The sequence below is a fragment of the Lampris incognitus genome, chromosome 2 (genome assembly GCF_029633865.1).
Source record: "Lampris incognitus isolate fLamInc1 chromosome 2, fLamInc1.hap2, whole genome shotgun sequence".
NCBI classification, from domain to species: Eukaryota; Metazoa; Chordata; class Actinopteri; order Lampriformes; family Lampridae; genus Lampris; species Lampris incognitus.
Window position 1 is genome coordinate 23,261,932 of NC_079212.1, and position 26,569 is coordinate 23,288,500.

The 26,569-nt window shown below is 43.2% G+C and overlaps 2 protein-coding genes across 2 annotated transcripts in view; one reads left to right on the forward strand and one right to left on the reverse strand.

Moving 5' to 3' along the window:
• fam120c (family with sequence similarity 120C) overlaps window positions 1-15,465 on the reverse strand; it is a 51,062-nt gene extending 35,597 nt beyond the window's left edge. Inside the window, exons 1-3 of the mRNA XM_056273262.1 lie at window positions 13,944-15,465; window positions 4,091-4,337; window positions 3,755-3,837 (exon numbers count right to left, since the gene is read on the reverse strand). Coding sequence (XP_056129237.1) covers window positions 3,755-3,837; window positions 4,091-4,337; window positions 13,944-14,459 — 846 coding nt within the window. The 5' untranslated portion in view covers window positions 14,460-15,465. The remainder of the gene's footprint in view (window positions 1-3,754; window positions 3,838-4,090; window positions 4,338-13,943) is intronic.
• An 815-nt stretch (window positions 15,466-16,280) lies between these two features.
• On the forward strand, window positions 16,281-26,164 carry LOC130129260 (isocitrate dehydrogenase [NAD] subunit gamma, mitochondrial-like). Its single transcript, XM_056298997.1, has 9 exons — window positions 16,281-16,291; window positions 16,832-16,879; window positions 19,052-19,167; window positions 20,759-20,819; window positions 21,266-21,398; window positions 23,567-23,700; window positions 23,879-23,981; window positions 24,274-24,420; window positions 25,934-26,164. The coding sequence occupies exons 1-9, from the start codon at window positions 16,281-16,283 to the stop codon at window positions 26,162-26,164; spliced, it is 984 nt and encodes a 327-aa protein (XP_056154972.1).
• The last annotated feature ends 405 nt before the right edge of the window (window positions 26,165-26,569 follow it).

Consider the following 26,569-nt stretch of genomic DNA (forward strand, 5'->3'; position numbering starts at 1 on the left):
GACATTTGACCCCCTATTGGACAAACTGCGGGCTGATATAGAGCGTTGGTCTCCATTGTATCTCGACGTGGGACAAGGCAAACATCCTTAAAATGAATTGGGCTCTGAAATTCAAGTACCTACTGCAGGCTCTCCCGATCCGAATCCCACTACACTACTTTAAACAATTTGATCAACTTTGTAATACATTTTTATGGGACAATAAACACTCAAGAATGAGCCTGCGAAAACTGCAGAGGCCAGTGGACAGAGGAGGCCTTGGGGTGCCTAACCTGTTATTTTACCATTACACTTTCACTCTCACGCATATCGCACAGTGGTCCTTGGCCCCGGGGAGAGCTCCCCCATGGCTCCATCTTGAGAGCACCATTTGCATTCCACTTACACCCATGAACTATATCACAGCCAAACTAGCCTCACAGTATCAGTCACATCTTATTTTCTCCCATATTCAGTGGGTTTGGAAAAGAATAGCTCAGATCCTTAAATTTGACCCCTCGCTTCATCGGTCCACCAGGATCTGGCTAAATCCCAAGCTCTGTATAGATAAATCACCCTTCCTCTGGAAGTTCTGGTTTCAGAAAGGTATCGCAGTCCTAGGGGACCTGTATCAGGGAGAAACATTAGAATCCTTTGAGGCACTTAGGCCAGAATTCTACTTACCACATACTCAATTTTTGCAAGTATTTGCAGTTAAGACACCTGCTGGTACAAATTTTCAGCTCACCCTCAATAGCCCCATCTAGTGCTGGCACTTTAGACAGGGTCCTTAAGATCTTTGGATGTGGTCATGACGCTTCTGTCTACTATTCTATGATCCTTACAGCCTCAAATTCCAATATACTGACCCTAAAACTGACATGGGAAACTGATTTAAAGGTTTCATTTTCAGAAGCACAATGGGAATGAATACTTAGGACTGGGAAAAAAATGTCAAGGGAACTGAGAACAAGGCTGATCCAATTCAAAATTATAAACGGAGTCTACTGGATGCCATCTAGGCTGTGTAGAGTGGATTTGGTTGACAGGTCAGAGTGCTGGAGGTGTCTTGACAAAGATGGTACTTTCGTACACATGCTATGGAGTTGCCCAAAAATACAGTTCTGGTCTGCAATACATATCGATTTAAAAAAAAAAAAACAGATTAGACATCCCATTCTCCTCCAGTGTGTTTATTTTGGATGACCCCTCTGCATTAAGTGATTTGACTCCACCATTTGCTGACTGGATCCTGACTGCCCTTATGTTAGGACAGAAGCTCGTGGTCAAGAATGGAAAGCCTCCTCTGCACCAGCACCATCTTTGTGGCACACTTCTTTTGGTCAGCTGGCTGCCCTAGAACAGTTATCATATAGGCTGCTTGATGAGGTGGAGGAATATCACTTGAAATGGGGGCAGTGCCATTCTTATATATTGAGCGTTTAATGGCGTTTCCAGCCATAAAAATAACAGTAACATCCATCCATTATCCAAACCGCTTATCATGCTCTCAGGGTCGCGGGGATGCTGGAGCCTATTCCAGCAGTCATTGGGCAGCAGGCGGGGAGACACCCTGAACAAGCCGCCAGGCCATCACACAGGGCCGACATATATACAGTGCATCCGGAAAGTATTCACAACCCTTCACTTTCCCCACATTTTGTTATGTTACAGCATTATTCCAAAATGGAGTAAATTCCTTTTTTTCTCTCATCAATCTACACACAATACCCAATAATGACAAAGCGAAAGAAGTTTTGTAGAAATTTTTGCAAATTTATTAAAATAAAAAACTGAAATATTGCACGTACATACGTAAGTATTCACACCCTTTACTCAGTACTTGGTTGAGGCACCATTGGCAGTGATTACAGCCTCAAGTCTTCTTGGGTATGAAGCTACAAGCTTGGCACACCTATATTTGGGGTATTTCTCCCATTCTTCTCCGCAGATCCTCTCGAGCTCTGTAAGGTTAGATGGGGAGCGTCGCTGCACAGCTATTTTCAGGTCTTTCCAGAGATGTTCAATGGGGTTCAAGTCTGGGCTCTGGCTGGGCCACTGAAGGACATTCACAGACTTGTCCCGAAGCCACTCCTTCGTTGTCTTGGCTGTGTGCTTAGTGTCATTGTCGTGTTGAAAGGTAAACCTTCGCCCTAGTCTGAGGTCCTGAGCGTCCAGTGACATGATGCTGCCACCACCATGCTTCACTGTAGGGATGGTATTAGCAAGGTGATGAGAGGTGCCTGGTTTCCTCCAGATGTGGCGTTTGGTATTCAGGCCAAAGAGTTCAATCTTGGTTTCATCAGACCAGAGAATCTTATTTCTCATGGTCTGAGAGTCCTTTAGGTGCTTTCTGGCAACCTCCAAGCGGGCTGTCATGTGCCTTTTACTGAGCAGAGGCTTCCGTCTGGCCACTACCATAAAGGCCTGATTGGTTGAGTGCTGCAGAGATGGTTGTCCTTCTGGAAGGTTCTCCCATCTTCACAGAGGAATGCTGGAGCTCTGTCAGAGTGACCACCGGGTTCTTGGTCACCTCCCTGACCAAGGACCTTCTCCCCCGATTGCTCAGTTTGGCTGGGCGGCCAGCTCTAGGAAGAGTCCTGGTGGATCCAAACTTCTTCCATTTACGAATGATGGAGACCACTGTGCTCTTCGGGACCTTCAAAGCTGTAGAAATTCTTTTGTACACTTCCCCAGATCTGTGCTTCGATACAATCCTGTCTCGGAGGTCCACAGACAATTCCTTTGACTTCATGGTTTGGTTTCTGCTCTGACATGCGCTGTCAACAGTGGGACCTTATATAGACAGGTGTGTGCCTTTCCAAATCATGTCCGATCAATTGAATTTACTACAGGTGGACTCCAATCAAGATGTAGAAACATCTTAAGGATGATCAGTGGAAACAGGATGAACCTGAGCTCAATTTTGAGTGTCATAGCAAAGGGTGTGAATACTTATGTACATGCAATATTTCAGTTTTTTATTTTTAATAAATTTGCAAAAATTTCTACAAAACCTTTTTCACCTTGTCATTATTGGGTATTGTGTGTAGATTGATGAGAAAAAAAAAGGAATTTCATCCATTTTGGAATAAGGCTGTAACATAACAAAATGTGGGGAAAGTGAAAGGGTGTGAATACTTTCCGGATGCACTGTACACACACACACACACACACACACACACACACACACACACACACACACACACACACACACACACACACACACATTCATACCTGTCTTTGGACTTTGGGAGGAAACCGGAGCACCCGGAGGAAACATATCACATAAAATGCAAATAACAGAGACACATTTGGTTAGAATACCTGTGGACAAGCAATGCTGTAAACTTTTAAGCACTCCACGCATCGCAGTCTTTTTTTCTTCTTCTTTTGTTTGTTTGTTGTTCTCTTTTTTCTTTCCTTATTTTAGTATGTCAACTCCTATCTTTTATTTATTTTTGGTCTGGTTGTGTTTTGTTTGTTTCCAACGCATTCTGGTTTAATATCCGTCATTTGTAACTGAAATACTTGTATATATGTTTTGTTTATCGTGAAAAAACAAACAAACTATTAATCATAAAAAAGGTGAAAAAATTAAAAGGTAGTCGCATTGGCAACCATTTTAGTCGCCATCTGTAACCCTGCCATTACAATTTTATTTCCATGACCTGAAAAAAGCCTTTGAATTCCACTGTTTTCCAAGGAGGCAAAGCAACCCTTAAAACAGTTATGGTTGGCTCAATGTTATTAGTTTCACTGTTAAAAGGTATACCTTCAGGGAAGCTAGTGGGTGTTCTGGTCCCAGCAGACTCCAGTGGAAAGCAGCCAGGTCCTCATCAGGCAGGATGTGGTTTCCTACAAAACAAAAGCTCTTTTAAATGTTTGCCATGTCAGTAAAAGAGGACCAAAAAAAAACAAGTGACAAAATCATGCCTCACAGCCAGGTTGAGTATGTCTGAGTCAGAAAGACTTGGAGAGAAACATTATAACGTGTGTGTGTGTGTGTGTGTGTGTGTGTGTGTGTGTGTGTGTGTGTGTGTGTGTGTGTGTGTGTGTGTGTATACATACTACAGTGCAGAGTGAGATGTTGGGCTGCGTAGCTCCTTACCCAGCAGAGCAGCAAAGCAAGGCAGATGCTGTGTCTTGAGCCCAAGCTGCCTGGCAGCCTCAGACAGCAGATACTGGTGTGTGGTCAGGTTCTTGCCATTCCAGCTCAGTTTGAGAGCATGTGAGGAGAAATAGGCCGGTACATTGCAGAGGGCAAACTCAGAATCCTGAGCAATCAGACCGGCAAAGCCAAAGTCCCTGTAGAGAGACAGCACCTCCTGGTGGTGGTCCTCCAAAGTCTGAACAACCTGTGGATCCAGGGAAGGGAAATTAGGAGTTAGGCCTACCTCTAGTATTCCATGGACAGCTCTTACAAAGATAAGTCCAGTTTGCCATCGTACAAATCTGTTATAAAATTTCAATCAACGGTTTCATTATCAAGATTTTGGACATGGGAGTACCACTGAACACAGCTGTGGGGGCTGAAGCTCAATGATTGCCTGGACTTAACTCGTGTATGTTAACTTGAAAAGGATAAAACTTCCACAGGACTCTGATGTAAGAAAGGATAAAACAAGTATTTTATTCCAGTTTGTAGTATCTTCTTACAGGAATATTCAAGGTTAAGTTCTCCTTACTCAACAACTGTACGATGGTAGGAAATATGTGTGGCTCAGTCGCTGCTTGGTTTCCACTCCACAGAAAACATCCTCCCCCTGGATCCCTTCATAAATCCACAAGACCCATCTCTTAAAGCAACAGTAACCTAAATCACCGTTCTAACAGAAAGTTCAGTTTTGCCTTTTACAAAATGTCATGCTTACATCAACATGAATTCAATCAAATGATTATTAGCTGACTTTTAACACCTAGTATTAATTAACTTATTCAATGAAATCACTTATTTCAATTTACATAAGCTAGTAACCCAATACAGACTGGATTTATAGAACTAAACATATATAAACGTAACTTGGGTCCCACATACCAGCCCCTAATTGTACTCTTAACCGGGGACAATTACTAACTATATACAACATGTGGAGTCAAAGAAATTGAAGTCCTCCTATTTAAGCAGTCTTCTTTCTTTGTTGCTTGATTTACTGTTTACCTTGGGGCTCAGAGGTTACTTGCACATGGCCCCAGTTGGAGGACAGTCTTTAAAACGACCTCATTCAGCCTCCTGTAGGAGACAAATCATCGTGGTGGGCCTATCCAGTGTACTGGTCTTGATGGGGACCTGACGTACCAGTCCCAACTTGTCTGGGACTGTCTGAAAGACGTTTCCCGTGACCGAGGAGTTGCATGGTGCTGAGTCATCAACGATCAACACGATGTCTCCAATGATGACGTTGCGAGATGGATGGGACCACTTGTGGCGCTCCTGCAGCTGTGGTAGATATTCTCTTGTCCATCGCTTCCAGAATATGTCTGCTATATACTGGAACTTATCAAGCAGGCCTGGGGGTAGAGATGGCTTGGTCTTGAAGAGCAAGAGGCGATTAGGTGTAAGCGCTTCCATATCATTTAGATCACTGGATGCCTTGGTTATAGGCTGACTGTTGATGATGGCCTCTGCCTCACATAACAGGGTGTGTAGGCCCTCCTCGTCGAGTGTCTGTAGCTTAAGGGTGGCGCTCAGGATCTTCCTTACAGACCTGATCAACCTCTCCTAGACTCCTCCGTGGTGGGAGCCGGTGGAGGATTAAACATCCACTGGATGTCACTGTGATGTAGAGTGTTCTCGATCTCGGCGCTATTCCACTCTCCAATGGCTCTCTTCAGCTCACGCTGGGCTCCAACGAAGTTTGTTCCATTGTCTGAGCGGAGGATTTTTACCTGGCCTCTTCTAGCTCTGAAACGACGAAGAGCATTTATGAAGGAATCCATATCCAGTGAAGACACTACCTCTAAATGTATTGCACGGATTGCCATGCACGTAAAAAGGACGCTGCACCTTTTCACTGTATTTCTTCCACATTTTACTTCAAATGGGCCAAAGTAGTCCATTCCAGTGTTGGTAAATGGGGGCTCGTCTGGCAGGACTCTGTCTCGAGGTAGGTCGGCCATCTGTTGTTGCCCTGGAGCTCCATGTGAGTGTTGACAAACATGACACTTGGATAGGATTCTCCTTACAGCAGAGTTTGCTCCAGGGATCCAGTACTTGGACCGCAACTTGGAGAGCATATGATTGCGACCACTGTGACCCAAGTGCTCATGGATTTCTCTGAGGATCAACTTTGCAACATGAAGATCCTTGTTCAGGATCACTGGCTGCCTTGACTCCTCAGGCATAGCGGCCCTGCTGAGTCTTCCTCCTACTCTGATGATGCCTTCTTGGACGACTGGATTAAGCCTGAAAGGTTTACTGCTTCTCTTCACTCCCTTACACCTTTGAAGTGCAGAAATTTCTTTTTTTTTTTTTAATAAATTTATTTCTGATTTTTCCCTTTTTCTCCCAATTTAGTGGCCAATCGATCCCTATTTTAATTCAAACACCCACCCTCGCACTGTATGCGTTCGCCAACTGCATCTCTCCGGCCGGCAGTCTCGAAGGAGACCGCCTCGCCACTTTCGTGACAAGGCGACTCCAAGCCGAACCACTGTTTTTCCGACACACACAGAGACGCATTCACGTGACGAACACAAGCCGACTCCGCCCCCCTCCCGAAGACAGCGTTGCCAATGATCGCTGCTTCGTCGAGTCCGGCCATAGTCGGATCTGACGAGACCGGGGCGCGAACCCCAGTCCCCAGTGGGCAACTGCATCGACACAGAGCCGATGCTTAGACCGCTACACCACCGCGGACCTGAAGTGCAGAAATTTCTTTGGAGAACGTCTTTCCTTGACAATAGCAAAGGATCTCCTGTCTCCTTTCTATCTTTTCCTCTACCCCGTGTTCAAATGCCCTTAACAGCCGATATTCCCAGGGGGTCTCCCTTAAACATAGGAATGTTCTGAGGGGGCAGAGTGGCTAGTCTTTGCTGCTTAGCTAGCATTTCAGCAAGACCTTGTAAAGTCTCTGGTGTCTCTGCCCGTTACTGAGTAGTTGCAGCAGTTGCTCTTTTCATTGTGTAGAACAGGGGTGGCTAACCATGTGCCATGGAGAGCCATGTGTATGCAGGGTTTCATGGCTCTCCATGGCACATGGTTAGCCACCGCTGGTGTAGAAGGTCATTACTCTGCATTACTCACCTGTTTGTGAGCAATGAGCACTTTACTTGCCTGTGAGCTAGCAAATCTATAGATTTGTTTGAACATGAGTAGGAGTTAATTTCATCATGAATTGATGCTCTGGATGAGATAACAAGCCCTTCAAACTCATTCAAGAGCTTAATTTTAGCATCAGATGCTGCTAAAGCAGCTTGTATCTGCAGCTGCTCTTTTTCATTTTAGTTTATCTTCCTGTTCCTCTAAGATTTGTCTCTGTTTCAGAGTGGATGCTTGGGCTAACAATGTAACTCTCTCCAATTCTGTCTTCAGATGAGCAGATGAAGCATAAGATGATGCATGAGACGAATGAACAGAAGCTACCTTGGAAACATGCTTTAATAATGAGAAAGACGTCATGGATACGCTATCTGATGGCTGCACCTCTTAGTGACATTTTGTAGCTTCTACAATACATAGATGAGCCTCATCTATCCAAGCCTTAGCCCTCACTGCAAAATCTCTAAAGGCATCAGCCTTGGGTTCAAACCAGTTAGCTTGATCTTTGTTCATTTCTTCATTAGAAATTTGTTGAAGTATCCCTTTGACATTGGCATGTAGATCACAAAACTCTCCAAAACAGCCTGTTGAATGCCACCATTAATTTGTTTTGAATTAATGTTAAGCTATTATCATCACCGTCGTCCATTAATCGGCATATCTGATTCATTTGACCTGCTAGCTTAGCTAGCTTGGCCTTCCATGCACTAACGGCATGTTGCAACCTTTCTTCCACTGCCTTAGCTGTGACATTCACCATCCTTTGCTTCACAACTGTAGCTGTATCTTCAACTCCGTGCTCCATTCTTTATGAGCTTAAAATAGCTAAATGTGATGACGGTGTGATGGTTCACTCTGACAATTACCATCCACAAAGTAGCATGGCTAACCGAAAGAAACCGTATATTTCCTTTTACGACGATATCAGGCTAGTCTGCTAGCTAACACTTGGAAACAGACGGCACCTTTATATAGGGAGAGTTGAGAATTAAACATTACTCATGGCCACCGTATCTTGAATTAGCTGTAATTCTTCTTTCCTTGTGGTTTCAAACCCTTCAACAAATGTCCAATCATCCAATCGGCGCTGTGTTTCTTACGAATATGGGGGTTGAAGCTCAACGACTGCCTGGACTTAACTCGTGTACGTTAACTTGAAAAGGATAAAACTTCCACATGACTCCAATGTAAGAAAGGATAAAACAAGTATTTTATTCCACAGTTAGTAGTATCTTGTGACAGGAATATTCAAGGTTAAGTTCTCCTTAATCAACAACTATACTACAGTAAGAAACATGTGTGGCTTGGTTGCTACTTGGCTTCCACTCCACACAAAATGTCCTCTCCCTGGCTCCCTTTGTAAAGCCACAAGACCTATCTCTTAAAGTGACAGTAACCTAAATCACTGTTCAAACAGAAAGCTCAGTGTTGCTTTTTACAAAAGATCATGCTTATATCAACATGAATTAAATCAAATGATTATTAGCTGACTTTTAACAACTACTATTAATTAACTTATTCAATGAAATCACTTATCTCAAGTTACGTTAAGCTATTAATCCAATACAGACTGCGCTTATTTATAGAACTAAACATACAGTGCATCCAGAAAGTATTCACACCCCTTCACTTTCCCCACATTTTGTTATGTTACAGCCTTATTCCAAAATGGATGAAATTCCTTTTTTTTCTCATCAATCTACACACAATACCCCATAATGACAAGGTGAAAAAGGTTTTGTAGAAATTTTTGCAAATTTATTAAAAATAAAAAAACTGAACTATTGCATGTACATAGGTATTCACACCCTTTGCTATGACACTCAAAATTGAGCTCAGGTTCATCCTGTTTCCACTGATCATCCTTGAGATGTTTCTACATCTTGATTGGAGTCCACCTGTAGTAAATTCAATTGATCGGACATGATTTGGAAAGGCACACACCTGTCTATATAAGGTCCCACTGTTGACAGCGCATGTCAGAGCAGAAACCAAACCATGAAGTCAAAGGAATTGTCTGTGGACCTCCGAGACAGGATTGTATCGAGGCACAGATCTGGGGAAGGGTACAAAAAAAATTTCTATAGCTTTGAAGGTCCCGAAGAGCACAGTGGTCTCCATCATTCGTAAATGGAAGAAGTTTGGATCCACCAGGACTCTTCCTAGAGCTGGCCGCCCAGCCAAACTGAGCAATCGGGGGAGAAGGGCCTTGGTCAGGGAGGTGACCAAGAACCCGATGGTCACTCTAACAGAGCTCCAGCATTCCTCTGTGGAGATGGGAGAACCTTCCAGAAGGACAACCATCTCTGCAGCACTCCACCAATCAGGCCTTTATGGTAGTGGCCAGACGGAAGCCTCTGCTCAGTAAAAGGCACATGACAGCCCGCTTAGAGTTTTCCAGAAAGCACCTAAAGGACTCTCAGACCATGAGAAACAAGATCCTCTGGTCTGATGAAACCAAGATTGAACTCTTTGGCCTGAAAGCCAAACGCCACATCTGGAGGAAACCAGGCACCTCTCATCACCTTGCTAATACCATCCCTACAGTGAAGCATGGTGGTGGCAGCATCATGTCACTGGACGCTCAGGACCTCAGACTAGGGCGAAGGTTTACCTTTCAACACGACAATGACACTAAGCACACAGCCAAGACAACGAAGGAGTGGCTTCGGGACAAGTCTGTGAATGTCCTTCAGTGGCCCAGCCAGAGCCCAGACTTGAACCCCATTGAACATCTCTGGAAAGACCTGAAAATAGCTGTGCAGCGACGCTCCCCATCTAACCTTACAGAGCTCAAGAGGATCTGCAGAGAAGAATGGGAGAAATACCCCAAATATAGGTGTGCCAAGCTTGTAGCTACATACCCAAGAAGACTTGAGGCTGTAATCGCTGCCAAGGGTGCCTCAACCAAGTACTGAGAAAAGGGTGTGAATACTTATGTACGTGCAATATTTCAGTTTTTTATTTTTAATACATTTGCAAAAATTTCTACAAAACCTTTTTCGCTTTGTCATTATTGGGTATTGTATGGCTTGTGCTCAGCTTCCCCATAATATGTTGTCTGCCATTTCTAGCAGCAGTCCCGTGTCCAAAATCTCTGAAATTAAGCCAGTGAGTAAATTATAATAACAGATATGCACAAAGGCAGAAATGACAATAAGACCCAGGTTGTAAAAAAAAAAGGAATTATCCTTTAAGTTCTTTACATGCTTAGGCAATTCCTAAATTCTGCTGAAGGTTCATTAAGTTAGTCAGTCATTCTCCAAGAAAAATCTTGAAGGTTCCATGAAACGGCATTTGAAGCACCACAACCTTCTGCAATTTGATGTAATTCCCAATGTAAGAACTGGGTGGGATTTGGTGAAGGGAGGTTTTTTGATCTGGCTAACAGCCAATAATGACTGAGCACTTTTAGAAGAATGCGGACAGCAATAAGCTATTGGCTTTAGTTGTCACTAGTCTTCTCCCAATTTTAGGCGCCATTCATTTGACTTTTTTAGCTTACGCCATTGTGAACGCAGTGTGATATAATTTTTTTTAAAAGTATTGATCAGGATGAGATACATTTCTAGCACATAATGTTAAATAAATGCAAATTCAATAGAAAAAAAAGAACTAACCAGAATGAAAATGCATTTTTCAGTTCGTGTGACCTTTAAAAGTTTTACATCATGTCAGGCCTTGGTCGATCAGGCCTTGGTCGTTTTTGTACAATACTGTTGGTATTTTCAGCTAATGGGTAAAGGTATTTGTTTTCACATCAGTTGATGTGAATATATGTGGTAGAGGCTCACCGATAACATTCCTTGCACCATTAGGACTAGCCAAAAATCCTGTGATTGGCTGTGAGACTGACCAATTCCCAAGCTAGCTCTCTGCGAAGCAGACATTGAAATTGTAATGCTCACCAGACTCCACACTGATAACTTACAAAATTTAGATATCACTACAGAGGACCAATAAGTGCTATGACTGTAACATACATGGAGCCTATCATTTAAAAAAAAAAAAAAACCTGTATGGTTTAAAAAAAAATGCAATGACAATGAATGGAAAAACCTCAATTAGCAAAATAGTGACATGCCAACACTGCTGACTCCCACATATCACTTAAGAACGCATAGAGTTGCTGACAGCAGATCAAATCGGTATTATGCTTGCTAGCACACTAGAATAAACAGGCAGCTATATCTAAGCAACCTCTAAACTTTGTCAGTGATTCCCAGTGCAGTGAGGCAGAGTGCACAACTTTGTGATGGAGTAAGCTGAGGAATGAGTCAGGATTCTAACCAAACATTAGGATGTTAATCTTGTTAATCAATGTCAGTGTTAATCAAAGTCATACTTTGTAATTACTTCCAGTTACACCATTAGAAATCCTTTGAATGTGCTTGTAATCAATGCTTGTTCAGTATGTAAAACCATTTTAGGCCCAGTACACAAGCTCATTATGAAGCTACTGGTGCTTTTGTTGGACATGTAATGCCTTAACAAGACTAGGTCAAAATCAAGTCTATGGCTGGACCGAATATGCTCAATTTTCAAATTTGTGGCCAATTTTTTACAAGGTTAGTCAGTGGTAGTGTCTATAATGTTAATTCCTGGATATTAAACATTCATCTGCAATTTCCTGTAGTGGCCCCAGTAATATTTGTTGTTAAACTGTACTGAAGTAGCAGATCACATTACATGGTTACGCTATGTTTGAGTAAAATAAAGGGGGGAAAGGCTATAAATGCAGCTGCAAGAATAATACTTTCCACTCATATCTTGGGATGTTTGATTTGAAAAAGAACTTAACTGTAATGACAACTAGTCTAATTATGCTAACTCCCCCTCCTCCTTCATCTGTATCTGCGTATGTCTGTTATTTTTCCAAGACTCACTCTGCATTGAGGGTTTTGTTATTTGGGGTGCTTTAACTGTGTGCTCTCCCTGATGCCTCTCGGCACATGGGGAGCTGTTTCCTGTCCTACTCTGCTCTATGCTGGACTGCTACAGTGCAGATGTGGAAAGAGCAGCAAAATGTTAAGTTCTTAGCGTTTCAGTAGTATCCACAAGCAGAAAAATATTCCATTCTTAGTGTTTCAGTAGTATGCACGGGCAGCAATATATTCGGTTCATTAGCATGCGATAAATGTGGAATGAGCTGGAACCGCTGCGTCAGTTCATTTTGAAAGAGCAACAGCCAATAGGGAAACTCCCACTTCCATGTTTAACAGTGACATCGTTGGTCAGCTGACCAATCATGTAACTTCAGTGATGTCGTTGGTCACCTGATCCAGTGGCCCAATCGTGTAACTTTGTCACTCAGTCAACATAATCATTCATGGACATTCGTAGTTGTAGGGCTGGCCAGCTGGTCCAGTCCAGCCAAAAAGTCTACTTTCTACAAATCATGCTTGTAGAGAAAAAATGCCAACGGCACACATAAAATGAAGAAAGTCACCCAAGACTTGACAGACAGTGATGCAGAAGAATAGAATGACACTTAAGAAAGGTGCAACACATGACCGGGTAAGAAGGTGAGGGAACTGTTTCTTGGGAATGACAGTAAGGAGAGCAAGAACGCACTTGCTCTCCTTACTGTCATTCCCAAGAAACAGTTGCATAGCCACATTGCTCACTGAGAGCAATGTGGCTATGCAAACACAAATAGCACAATAGTGTCGTGTACTGGGATCAGTATGAGATGTTTTTAACAGCCTCTTTGAATATTGTGTCATATCCTCATTTGAAATAACAAACGTGTTTATGCTTGCATGCAAGAGACAGGTGAATATTAGATAAACATGCATAAAGAGACCAATAGATAAGACATAACAGTTACTTATTCAGCTCAATTTCTGATAAGCATGAATGATAGCATAATGACCACTTAAAAGTCCATCTTCAAATCATCTTCCTATCAAAATACCCATTTTTAGTAGGGTTGGTCTTTTGCCTCATATTTAAGTGATTGCCTTTGGCTGAGGAAAAAACTAGATTTCATTCATCATCCACACCATCACCTTTTACATTTAAGGAAAACATTTGTTAATGGCTCAGTTGCTCCAAATCTAATGCAAAATGTTTTGATCGTTTATTCTGAGGAATCCTAAATCACTTAAAACATAATATACTAAAAATGTGATTATAAATGTCTAATAATAGTCTAACTATTCCGTAGTTGTTCAACAATGTGTAAAGGTTCACTGAGTTCATGTTATGTAATATAAAGACAGGTCAATGCTGTACAATAGACATCAACTCCTTTTCTCACAAGGGTGCAACAACTCCGTTAGCCAGTGGCTGCAATTCTTTATTAAATACAACACATAGCACCTTACCACTACCTCCCTGATAACCCACACCAGAACGGAACATGCGAGGAAGATGCACAACAGAATCGTGTGCAGAGTACACCTAGTAAGATGCACACATCAACGAATGGGAACACAGTAAAAAATCAGAGATAGCAATGCCTTTGTGACTGGTTGAGCCCAGAGCAGCAAATAGCGAACAAGTTAAACATTTGTTTCACTGGTCGAACAATCACATTCAGAAAAAAACCATCGTAAGATGAAAAAAATAAGCACACAAACTGAAGCACTGGTTGATGCGGGCTGCCACATAACCGTGCAACAATTATAAAACATTTGGCTGAAACGCTTGCAAAATTCTCTCAATTCGTTAGCTCAACAACCCCGATCGCGTTACTCACCCGCACTCGGAAACGGAACATGGCGAGGCGGACACAGTGGCTAAGGCAGGCCGGGGGCAGGAACCATGCCCGGGGAGGCGGGGTGGCCTTGCTGCCGACGTGGTTGACTATAAGCTGCGCTGTCTGTCGCTGGCCCTGAGCTCGCCGCGCCCACTCGGGCCAGCGCTCCTTTCCCAGCGTACCGTTGAACACCACAACCAGCTCTAGGCCACCCTGGTACAAACAAGCCTGTGAGAGGGCAGCTAAATAGCCAAGCATGGCGTTCCACTCGCCCCCGCACACCCAGTCCGTTTGGTAGCCACCGTAGAGGCGCTGCAGGCCGGAATCCGCGTCGATTAGGATCCTAGCAGGCGGGGGCGGGGGAGGCATGGGCCCGGGGTGATGTGGATGGTGGTGTGGGTGATGGTGGTGCGGGGGCTGGCGGCCCGCGGTGCGAGCAAGCTTCAGGAGGTCAACCGGGACCGCAGCCCCGGGACAACGCTTCTCGAGATACTCTTGGAAACCCTGTACTCCCATGACGGTGTTGTTGAGCCTGTGTGTCTGGCCGGGAGTGGGCTCGGGATACGTTCTGTACGCCGTGGCTGTAATGTTATGTGGGGCGAGACGACAGCTAGCTGTGCACTGTAGGCAAGCTAACTTGTCTCTGATGTAGTGACTGACTTCAAGTCGAGTTAACCTTACAAAACAACTGAATACTCAGCTGAATTGATCAAACATGTACGGTCTTGCGAGTGTTCTGAGTGTCAGCTACTTATAAGAGGGAATCGAATATCAATCTTTCAGATTTGGTCGTGAGTGTGGAGTTTAGTCCATCCCTGTTGATAATTTGGTGAGGTGCCAGCAAGGCTAGTCTTGGTTAGCTGCAGCTAGAAAAAGTTTACAAAATAGCTTACCCCCATAACTTGGCATTAAGATAACTGGCTTCCCAAATAAATCAAGAAATGTAGTTGGCAACTGATAACGATGTTGCAGCTATCTTGTGGATGTTTAATGAGTAATGCTGCCGAAAAAATAATCCCACTGAATCGTACAAATGAGATGGAATACTGCGCATTAGTGCCCTACAAACTGGCTGGCTGACTTGCGGACATGATGTTAAATCGAGCTAGCAATATCGTTATTTAAATCTGACGACTGAAATGCCTGCCAACAATATTGCTGGGTGTAGCCAGATTTCAGCAAACGTGTAGTGGTAGCTTGTTATCGTGCAGGTGTCGGAATATCAAATAAAACTCAAACCAGCGAGCTGACTGACTATCTGGTAATATTTGCTAACGAACTGGCTAGCTGGTGTTAGCTGCTGGCAGGGTCCCCGGCGTGATTGACGCGTCAACTCGCGAAGACAAGTCCGGGGCGGACACGACGCGGAATGAAATGGATGTTTGAAGAAATAAAAGAAAACGAACTAAAATAAAATAAAAATAAAAGCCCGATGGTGCCTCCCTCGCTTTTTTCCACACTCACGACTTCATGTTGCAGAGGGGAACATACTTCCAAGCGACATCAGCCATCTTGCGACTTCCTCGCGGACCAACAAAGTGGGAGGGAAGGCAAAGGGAGTGGAGGGAGGCGATGTGGCCCAAGGGATGCTGGGAAATGTATTTGTATAGCTCCACGTTCTCCCATTAGGAAGAGTTTAGTGAGAAATGTAAAAGACTCTAACTACCAGCGATAGATGAGAAAAGCTATGGATGAGGAAAAAATCTGGAGTCGTTCTGGTACAAAAAGTGATTTCTAGTATAAGTGCTCATATTTTGTTTGATGCACGACATCTTTTGAGTGAAATCACTACTCGTGCACATTACCGTGCATGTATTACTTTAAAAGTCTGATCTAAACTATGGCCACTGCAGGCGCATGTTCTCCTTTCAATTGATTTATTTAGCCAGCTCTTTAGAATTATACCAATCAGCCCAATCCCATGAACTCAGCTAGACACAGCGAAATACCACTCTCTTTGTTTGGTGAGACGTTTTTCCCTTGGTGCAACCACAGATGAACGTAACAGGTAGACAGACTCATGTTTATAAGGATTTCTCGGCGTGTATGTCGCCACTCTGTGGTCTGTTTCCGTGTAATAGGCAATAGTGTGGATGAAACGGGGAAGCCTGAGACTGGTCTATTAGGTTGCAACTTGTTACCCAATATGGAAAATGCAAAGACACCATAAATAGACATCGACCTGAATGAAGGAAGCATAAGTGAGAGGAGGGAAACAAAGTGATGTTATATTACAAAAGTAAATTCGTTCAAATCAAAGCCAATTATTCTACTTGTATTTAAAGAGGGAGCGCGCGGCGCGCACCCGTGTCAACCATTCAAGTGAGCGTTGCAAAGATGACGGGCAGGTCGGTGTTGGCTCTGTCCAGAGTTCTGAAACCCGTACTGAGCGATTGGCAGTCAAACACCCGCATCACCAGGGTAAATTTCAGGATACTAACAGATTGTCATGCAAGCTTTGTTTTTATACTCAAACCACTTTTTGCCGCATTGACTTTTCAGGCCATGGGTGGTTAAAACGTTAGCTAAGCTGATTAGTTGGCCAGGCTAGCTAAGGTTACTCCGCCGTTTCCTAACACTAACGCTAGCTAGCTGGCTTGTATTGTTTTTCTTTCGTTTTCTTGTTTGCTTGTTTTTCTGTCTGTCGCTGTTTTGTGCATCGCAGCGCCGGGACTATTTTCTGTCGAAAATCGTCCCCAGCATACGGATTGCGATCATTTGTTACCAGCAAGCGTGGTTGGGTTGCAAATTTACACTGCACACTTCCCTGCAGAGCATTGTGATTATTCATTGGCTAGCACTATAGTATCGGCCTAGGGTAGATAATTTGTTGAATTCAATTTAGTTTATTAACTCTTTTTTGCTAACCCCTTTGTCTCTACCCACAGGTGTATGGTGCAGCTTCACTCACTCACAGGAATAAGTCAACTTACACCGTGAGTGTCCTAGGATACAAACACGGTCACATTATATTAAAAAAAAACCACACAGAGAAAATGCATTCATGTCTCATTAGTTTGTAGAGAGGAGTTTGCTTCTCGAGTTCGTTGTTTTCATCTTGTTCTTTTTCAAAATCACTGAAATGAAAATTGCAATATGCCTGCACCAAGTTTACCTTTGAAAATTGCAATATGCCTGCACCAAGTTTACCTTTGACCTTCCTTTCCAACCGAACCTAATGTTTTATCCGCAGTTTCCCCACGTTATTTTTCATTCTCTAGCTTACCAACAACTGAAAAGCAAAGATAACAGAAATGAGTGCAAGAGCACAGACTCTGTCTATTGGTCAATGTAGCCACAGTGTCTCAACAGACTTATGGTGGTTTCTGTGTCTTCTCCCTTCTTTTTCTCTTCTAACTTACCGTGTTTTCTCTCCTCCATTTTTGAACCGTCTGTTCTCCGTCCACCTATGCCCAGACCATTGTGAGTATTACTGCTTGCAGAGATCTACAGTCCTGTGGTTGGCACATATGCACTCACGCACAGTTGTGTACAAAAGGCTAACAGTTTTATGAACTAGAGTTGATCACATCACAGTCAGTGGATAAAGAGTTGACAGATGGACAGTTTGTTTAGTTGTTTGTCCAAAAGACTAGAATCCCCTATTGTTAGTCTTCATAAGTTTGTAAGAGATGAATACACTTACAAACTGGGTTGTTAAGGATGATGACGTGTGTGTGTGTGTGTGTGTGTGTGTGTGTGTGTGTGTGTGTGTGTGTGTGTGTGTGTGTGTGTGTGTGTGTGTGTGTGTGTGTGTGTGTGTGTGTGTTTTCTCCAGCCTCCACCAGCACGTTATGGAGGCAGGCATACTGTGACCCTGATTCCTGGAGATGGTATTGGACCTGAGCTGGCCAAACATGTGCGCGAGCTTTTCCGGTAAGAATAGACTTGCAACACATTTAAGTACACCTCACTTTCCTCTGTAATACCCATTCTTGTGACTTTAAATTAATGTTGGAAATTGACTGTAAATTTGAAATAAATCAATAAGAAACCATTTTGCTGGTGATTCCACTAAATGAATAGATTTTATGTACCGACGATTTTACATTTATCTGTGCTCATAAGAGGTAGTGGTGGATCTCTTTTAGTCACAACAGAACTTTGATGAGTTCAGGAACACTTTATTTGTCATTTCACGAAATGCTATTTCCCCCAGCCCACAGCAGTGCAACATACAGACAAAAACACATTTTAAGAAGTACAAGTTGATTGCAAATCAAGCACTGGAAGGGAATGTGTGTATCATAACCATAGAACATCTTATCTATATTATATAGCAACAGTATTTTTATTTAAAAATTGATATCAGTGTATAGACTGTACAGACTTGTAGGGGCTCTACCATGGCAATCTAAGTAAGAATAAACATTGAATTCAAATACATAGCTTATATAGTCTGGCAGACCATATGGTGTAGAATGGTTTGGTTGATACTGGCTCCATGCTAATGCTTGTTCCATAAATTAACATAATTTGGGCTGAGTTTTGCAAGATTCAAAGCTATCTCGGGTTGTGGATCATTATCATTAGTGTTGATTTGAAGAAATGGCATGGTGTGTAAATTTCACATACTTCATGAATCCTATGTTGTATTGAAAAATATCACAATGCAACATTTCTGGAAATGGGAACTGCACTTTTAACAAACTACTTGGCGTTGTGGCCTATAGCATTGACTTGGTACTTGTAAAATGGAAACTGGAAAGTGGTAGTGTAGTGAACAATTTGAAAGCATAGAGGGGTACAAGCTGGGCAAGCTAAAAAAGTTGGGACAAAAAAAATCAATGATTTTATCAAAATGCATCATGGAATGAATATCAAAAATTTTACCCATTTCAAAAACTTTAGAGATTTTGACTGTACAATGTTTAAAAGTATATCTGAGACTCAAATTTTTGATTCTCAGTCACACCTGTGTACACCCAGATTGCCCCCGACTCAACCAGATATCTGGAACATTGTGTTTTGTTTTGTTTTTTTTTTACTAGAATGGACTTTTAAATTCTCTCTATTCTTTCTCACTCTCTATCACACTCACTTGTTCACTCACTCACTGGCTTGCTCACTGACCCTCTTGCATGCTTGACTTTTGTATGTATTCTCAGGTTCTGCTGTGTCCCAGTGGACTTCGAGGTGGCAAATGTGGACTCCACGCTGGCCTCAGAGGATGACATAAACAATGCCATTATGGCCATCAGACGCAATGGCATGGCCCTCAAAGGTGTATATTTGTGTGTATGTGCTTGTGTAAATGTGCCTATATGCACACATGTGAATGTGCATGTCTGTATCTGTGAACACATGAAAATAAGTGTAGCGTGCCAATGTGGTTTTGGAAATATACTGCACAGTCCACTGCATGCAAGAGAAAGAGCAACTGTTGACTATATCTGTTCATCATGGCAATTGAGGGGAAATAGCATTACTGTAAAACTGCTACCTGTAAGATAAACATTACAAAACAAATTGCTTTTGGACTGCATATATAGCTATTACTATTTATCAATGACTGCACATTCCTTTTTAGATTTAAACTCAGGGCAAGAGAAATATTACATGTCAGTTGATATTACAGACAATTATTATGAATATTGGCAATCTAAAACAAAATCCCAAAGCAAGATGCAATGCTATTTGGCCCTAGACAGAGAGTACACATTAGCAGATTACCTCATTCAAATAAAAGAAACAAATTTGAGAAACATACTGATGAAATACAAACTCAGTGAGCATCGCCTAGCAGTAGAAACAGCCAGACATAAAAAGACCCGGATGCCAAAAGACGAACGTTTCTGTCAACAGTGTGAAGACAATGTTGTCGAGACAGAGCTGCACTTTTTAGCTGAACGCAAGACATTCTGGGAAATCCACAATTACTACTTTCAGAAATTTGAAGAGAGACACCCCAAATTCATGGCCCTGCCAAACCCCAGAAAATTGCCCTATATACTAGGTGAAGAAATGGAAACGGATGATCCGCTGTGGCGACCCCTAACGGGCGCAGCCAAAAGTAGTAGTAGTAGACTAGGTGAACACAGAGACAGCTGTACTGTGGCTGCACAGTATGTTCTAGCCTGCCACCGTCTGAGGGACAGTGTGTGATACCCCGTACTCCTTCCGAACGGAGAGGACTGGGACAACACTCGGAGAGACACACACACAAACACAGCCCCCCCCCCAAACACAGTCACACACACACACTCACACACATATTCTCACACACACACACACATACGGACAGCCACCCCCACACACACACACACACACTCACAGGGCCACACAGACGATGGCAAAAAGATTTTCATTACATCTGCTGATGTATATGTGTTCTGTATTGTATGCTGTTCTTGTCCTTTATGCGAACACACTCTCACATGCACACACACACACACATACACATGCAGAGATTGACAAATTCACACACATCCACTCACACAGGATCTTGTTGCCATGACGTAGCTGTGTAAGTTGTTTTATTGGATGTGTTGATTATGTTCTGTATTCATGCATTCTTATTGTCCTTTATGTGAAAATGCTTTGCAATACAAATGTATATTTGTCATGCTAATAAAAGCAAATTTGAATTTGAAAAAAATTTATATTACAAGTGTTACCAGCATGAGTAGTCACAAAATTAAAAGATAAGATTTAACATCTATGAGGATTTCTGCAGTTTAAAAGGCAACATGTGGCTTTGTTTTAAAAAGGAAGCGTGGGCCTTTGTAACGTTTGGCTTGCAAGGTCTGTTCGCTTTGGTTCTGCAGTGCCTGTCTGTTGGTTATTCTTTCAGTTTTACTTTGTGTTCATTCCAGGTAACATTGAGACTAATCACACCCTGCCACCTTCCTATAAGTCCAGGAACAATCTGCTCCGGTTAGTTTGTGACTTGTCTCCCTTCACCCAGATTTCTGCTCCTTGAAGTCCGAACCCCTCACAGAACCTCATCGTGTTTTCATTAGATTTACTTCAATCTTATGTAATCATTGAGTCACCAATATGAAAGAATTTGTCAACATTTTTAAGCTTCATGATATGGTGCTGATATAAAAACAAAGTTTTTGTAATTTTTGAGTTAGATTTAACTCATCTGTACCCCATCTCGTTATCTCATTATCTCTTGTTTCTTCTCCCTCTTTTTGTTTCTCCTCTCTGTCTGTCTCACTCTCCTCCTTCTTTTTCTTAAACCTTATCCTCAACACACGCCCTCGCTCCTTCCCTTTGTCTCATGTTTGTTTCTCTCTCTCTCTCTCTCTCTCTCTCTCTCTCTCTCTCTCTCTCTCTCTCTCTCTCTCTCTCTCTCTCTCTCTCTCTCTCCATAGCACCTCCCTGGACCTGTACGCCAATGTGATGCACTGCCAGTCTCTCCCAGGGGTGAGGTCACGCCACACAAACATAGACATCATGATCATCAGGGAGAACACTGAAGGGGAGTACAGCAGTTTGGAGCACGAGGTATGTGTATCTGTCGCTATGTGACTGTGTTTAGCTTTGTGTGTGAGGGTGGTTTTTTTGTGGCTGTGTATATGCGCCTTTGTCTGTGTCTGTACACCAGCCTGGAGCACAGTGCTCGAGTGTGTATGTGTGTCTGTATTGGCCTTTGTTTGTCCATGTGTCTGTGTGTGTTTGTGTGTCTGTAATTGGCTGCGCGTGTGTGTGTGTGTGTGTGTGTGTGTGGGTTGTCTTGCCCCTTTTGCTGATTTGGTTCAAAAAACACCCTTTGAAGTTGAGTTTGCTAGGCTGAATCACAAAACCAACTTTTACTTCCCTCCCCACTTTCTCTGTCTGTCTGTCTGTCTGTCAGTCTGTCTCTCTCTCTCTCTCTCTCTCTCTCTCTCTCTCTCTCTCAATTTAATTTAATTTATTTTGATTGAATTCAAATCGCAGCACGGTGGCGCAGTGGTTAGCGCAGTTGCCTCACAGTAAGAAGGTTCTGGGTTCGAGCCCCGGGGTAGTCCAACCTTGGGGGTCGTCCCGGGTCGTCCTCTGTGTGGAGTTTGCATGTTCTCCCCGTGTCTGTGTGGGTTTCCTCTGGGGGCTCCGGTTTCCTCCCACAGTCCAAACACATGTGGGTAAGGTGAATCGGCCATACTAAATTGTCCCTAGGTGTGTGTGTGTGTGTGTGTGTGTGTGTGTGTGTGTGTGTGTGTTGGCCCTGTGTGATAGTCTGGTGGCCTGTCCAGGGTGTCTACCCGCCTGCTGCCCAATGTTTGCCGGGATAGGCTCCAGCATCCCCGCGACCCTGAGAGCAGGATAAGCGGTTTGGAAAATGGATGAATGGATGAATTCAAATCAACATGCTTTACTGCTGGGGCAGTTGAAAGGGAAACTATGTAAACGACGCAGGGGCAACTAATAGAAAATATGGACAATGGGCCTCATTCATTAGTTCTTCGTACGTACAAATTTGTTCGTACATACACAATTGTTCTTACACACCTGTGGAATTTTTAGCCCTGAAATTTGTCTCAGCGACCAGTGTAGAATCTGGGTAACCCCTGAATTTAGACATCAGTTGGCTAACACTGATGTCTTTGCGAGCCTGGGTGATTGCACGTTGCCACAGGTAGACAATAGATGTTAGGGGGGAGTCCAGGTAGTGTAGCAGTCTATTCCATTGCCTACCAACATGGGATCTCCAGTTCGAATCCCTGTGTTACCTCCAGCTTGGTCAGGCATCCCTACAGACACAATTGGCCATGTCTGCAGGTGGGATGAGGGTATGTGTCCTGGTCGCCGCACTAGCGCCTCCTCTGGTCAGTCAGGGTGCCTGTCCAGAGGGGAGAGAGAACTGGGGGGAATAGTGTGATCCTCCCACATGCTACGTCCCCCTGGTGAAATTCCTCACTGTCAGGTGAAAAGAAGTGGCTGGTGACTACACATGTATCAAAGGAGGCATGTGGTAGTCTGCAGCTCTCCCCGGATCAGCAGAGGGGGTGGAGCAGCGACCGGGATGGCTCGGAAGAGTGGGGTAATTGGCCGGATACAACTGGGGAGAAAAGGGGGAGGGGAATCCCCCCCAAAAATAGATGTTAGAGGGAAGGAATTACAAATAACCATCAGGCTTTGCTTCTGACTATCAGACAATCTTGAGAGCAAAAAAAAAAAAAGTCCATGAGTGTGTAAGAACAAATTTGTATGTACAACAGTTGATGAAATACTCTTGTACGTGTGTGTGCATTTGGGTGTTAGTGAGAGAGTGAAGGGTGTGTTTGTATGTCCATATATGTGTATGTAAGTACAAATGAAAGCTTTGGGGTATGGGTGGATTATGCTTGTTTTATCTAATTCTCTCAGCTTTATATTTTTTTCAGAGTGTCACAAGAAGATTCTCTCTTTTTCTTTCCCTGACTGCAAACTTAGCATAGTCTGCTCTTCCCGGTAGCCAGGATTGTCTGTGACAGCTTGTCTGTAGGGCTTGCTTGGGTCCACTGAGTCTGTGCATGTCAGTGATTTCCTGTTTTCATGTTCGTGATTTTCTGTTTTCTATCAGTGAAAGTAGTCAGTCTGGCAGTTTATATTCTTTATTTAGGATCAAATAGAAATACTATATAGTGACCATGAAACTGTCTCTCACTCTCACACACACTCTTTTCTCTCTCTCTCTCTCTGCTTTTGTCCAGAATGTACCAGGTGTTGTTGAATGTCTGAAGATCATTACAAGGAACAAATCTCTTCGCATTGCTGACTATGCATTCAGAACAGCTCGGGAGAAGGGGCGCCACAGAGTCACTGCTGTACACAAAGCTAACATTATGTTAGTGTCTGGAGGGTCAAAGCCCTGAATCTTGCATGTGTTTGGTTACTTCATTTCAGTTTGTCTTTTGTGACCCTTTATAATTTTGTGCTTTTTCCATGAAACTTTTCATAAACAAGTTTTTGTGTGCGTGCGTGCGTGTGTGTGTGTGCATGCATGTATGTATATGTCTGAGCAGGAAGCTAGGCGACGGTCTTTTCCTGGAGTGTTGCAAAGAAGTGGCCAGTGGTTACCCAGAGATTACCTTTGACAGCATGATTGTGGACAACACTACTATGCAGGTAGACATGGCACAGCTGTGTACTGCTCCAAACCATCATTCATTTTTCAAGGCTTTACTGGGCAGTTGCCAGGTGTGAAAGTGTTGATTGTGTGTAGGTTAAACAAGCCATTGAAGGCCCTAAATACACCAAATTTCATCAGTCAACTTTTTTCTGAGAGCTTTATCCTTAGATGTATTATTGTTCTTGAACCTGTTGTGTGTATGTTTCTTTCTACTGTTCTGTTTTGTTTTCTTTCTCTTTTTTGTGTATTGGCTCTTGTGTGTAATGTGTGTACCTGTGTGCATGTCAGCTAGTTTCAAGACCCCAGCAATTTGATGTGATGGTGATGCCCAACCTGTATGGGAATGTTGTGAGCAACGTGTGTGCTGGCCTGGTAGGCGGGCCGGGCCTGGTACCTGGAGCAAACTATGGCGAGGACTATGCTGTGTTTGAGACGGTGAGTGAAAGGGTGGTTCAACACTGAATCCATGAACTTTCAGGAAGAGAGAAGGAGGGGTGAGAGTGTGAATCAGAGAGGAGAGGAAGTGAATTGAGAGAGCAAGAGCGAGAAAGTCATAGGGTCCTAACTGTCAAGCTATGAAGTGTAACATTTGAACTTGGATGCCACAAGTTAGCAAGATAACAAGATCACTCACAAGCACGGAAAGGGTAACATTAAACCAGATTAACAAAATTGTGTAGGAGAGACGAGATTATGGAAATGCTTTGATATACACCAGTCAGCCAAAAAATTAAAACTACCTGCCTAATATTTAGGTCTCCCTCATGATGCTGTTTGCCAAAATGGCTCTGACCCGTTGAAGCATGGACTCCACAAGAGCTCTGAAGGCGTCCTCTGGTATCTGGCACCAAGACGTTAGTAGCAGATCCTTTAAGTCTTGTGAGTTGCGAGGTGGGGCCTTCATGGATCCAATTTGTTTTTCCAACACATCCCACAGATGCTTGAGCAGACTGAGCTCTGGGGAATTTGGAGGCCAAGGCAATGCATTGAACTTTTTGTCATGCTCCTTAAACCATTCCTGAACAATTTTTGCAGTGTGGCAGGGTGCATTATCCTACTGAAAGAGGCCACTTCTATCAGGGAATACCATCGCCATGAAGGGTTCGTCATGGGCACTCTGACCGGTCTACAGCTATGCAGCCCCATACACAGCAACCTGCAATGCACTGTGTGTTCTGACACCTGTCTATCATAGCCAGCATTAACTTTTTCAGCAATTTAAGCTACAGTAGCTCTTCTGTGGGATCGGACCAGATGGGCTAGCCTTCACACCCCATATGCATCAATGAGCCTTGGGCGCTCATGACCCTTTCACCGGTTCACCAGTTGTCCTTCCTTGGACCACTTTTGGTAGGTACTGACCACTGCATACTGGGAACACCCCACAAGACCTGCCATTTTGGAAATGCTCTGACCCAGTTATCTAGCCATCACAATTTGGCCCTTGTCAAAGTCGCTCAGATCTTTATGCTTGCCCATTTTTCCTGCTTCCAACACATCAACTTCAAGAATGAACGGTTCACTTGCTGCTTAATATAGCCCACCCCTTGACAGGTGCCATTGTAACACAATAATCCATGGTATTCACTTACCTGTTAGTGCTTTTAATGTTTTGGCTGACCAGAGTAAATCTATAGAAAGAAAGGATGGTGAGAAAAGTAATGAGTAAACAGAGAAAGTGCCAATCCTAGAAAAAAAACGAGGGCATCTTCCATAACAGTGGCAAAGTAGTGAACAGACTTAGAATCAGAATATCTTCGATACATGTCACTGCTGAAGGTGTATCCCGCCACTCTGAATCTACTGCAGGATTTCCAAAGATTTCCCGAGCAACCTTTAAACAAAGATGCACTGATATTGCTGCTGCATCCATGCATGTTTTTTTTAATTTGTTTGTTTGTTTTTCAATTTCTTAAGCTACAACTGAAGTATATGCTGCTAAATGCAGGGCACCAGAAACACCGGGAAGAGCATTGCTAACCACAACACAGCAAACCCCACAGCCATGCTGCTGGCATCCTGTCTGCTGCTGGATCACCTGAAGCTTCACGCCTATGCCAGCATGATCCGCAGGGCCATCATTTCCACTCTCACTGAGACAAGGGTACACATCACACACATCTTTCAGTCTGCCCGTCATTCTGATTGTCTGACTGATTGCCGGGCTTTTAACTTCTAATGTGACTAGCTGACTGGCTGACTGACTATTGATTTATGGACTTCTCCCCCTTCTTAAATTATTTATGACCAATGGGACTGTTGTACATATTTGCATACAACAGGTCTGCACTGCTATTGAATTTTGATTGTACTGAAGAACAAATCTAAAGTAAGAGAAATTTTTGAGTACCGCAAAATGTCTGAAATATGTTTATATGCACATGTTTTACAGGCAAGTCATGTGTATGAACAATTGTTGGGTGAGGCACATTGGGCTGATGTTTGTTACCACAGCCCATTAGATAATGATTTTGATAAGGTTCAGGTCCTCTAACAGGGACAAAGGACAGTCTGCTAAATTCTGCAGGCTTTATTAAACCACACTGCAAACGCCACCTCTTAGTAACTTAAAGACAAGGTGAAA

Excerpts from the sequence above, each read along its gene's own strand:
- LOC130129260 (XM_056298997.1), top strand. Across the intron at positions 16,880-19,051 it reads GGAATAAGTCAACTTACACC|GTTCTGCTGTGTCCCAGTGG; the intron begins GTGAGTGTCCTA and ends ATGTATTCTCAG. Across the intron at positions 23,701-23,878 it reads GTACACAAAGCTAACATTAT|GAAGCTAGGCGACGGTCTTT; the intron begins GTTAGTGTCTGG and ends ATGTCTGAGCAG.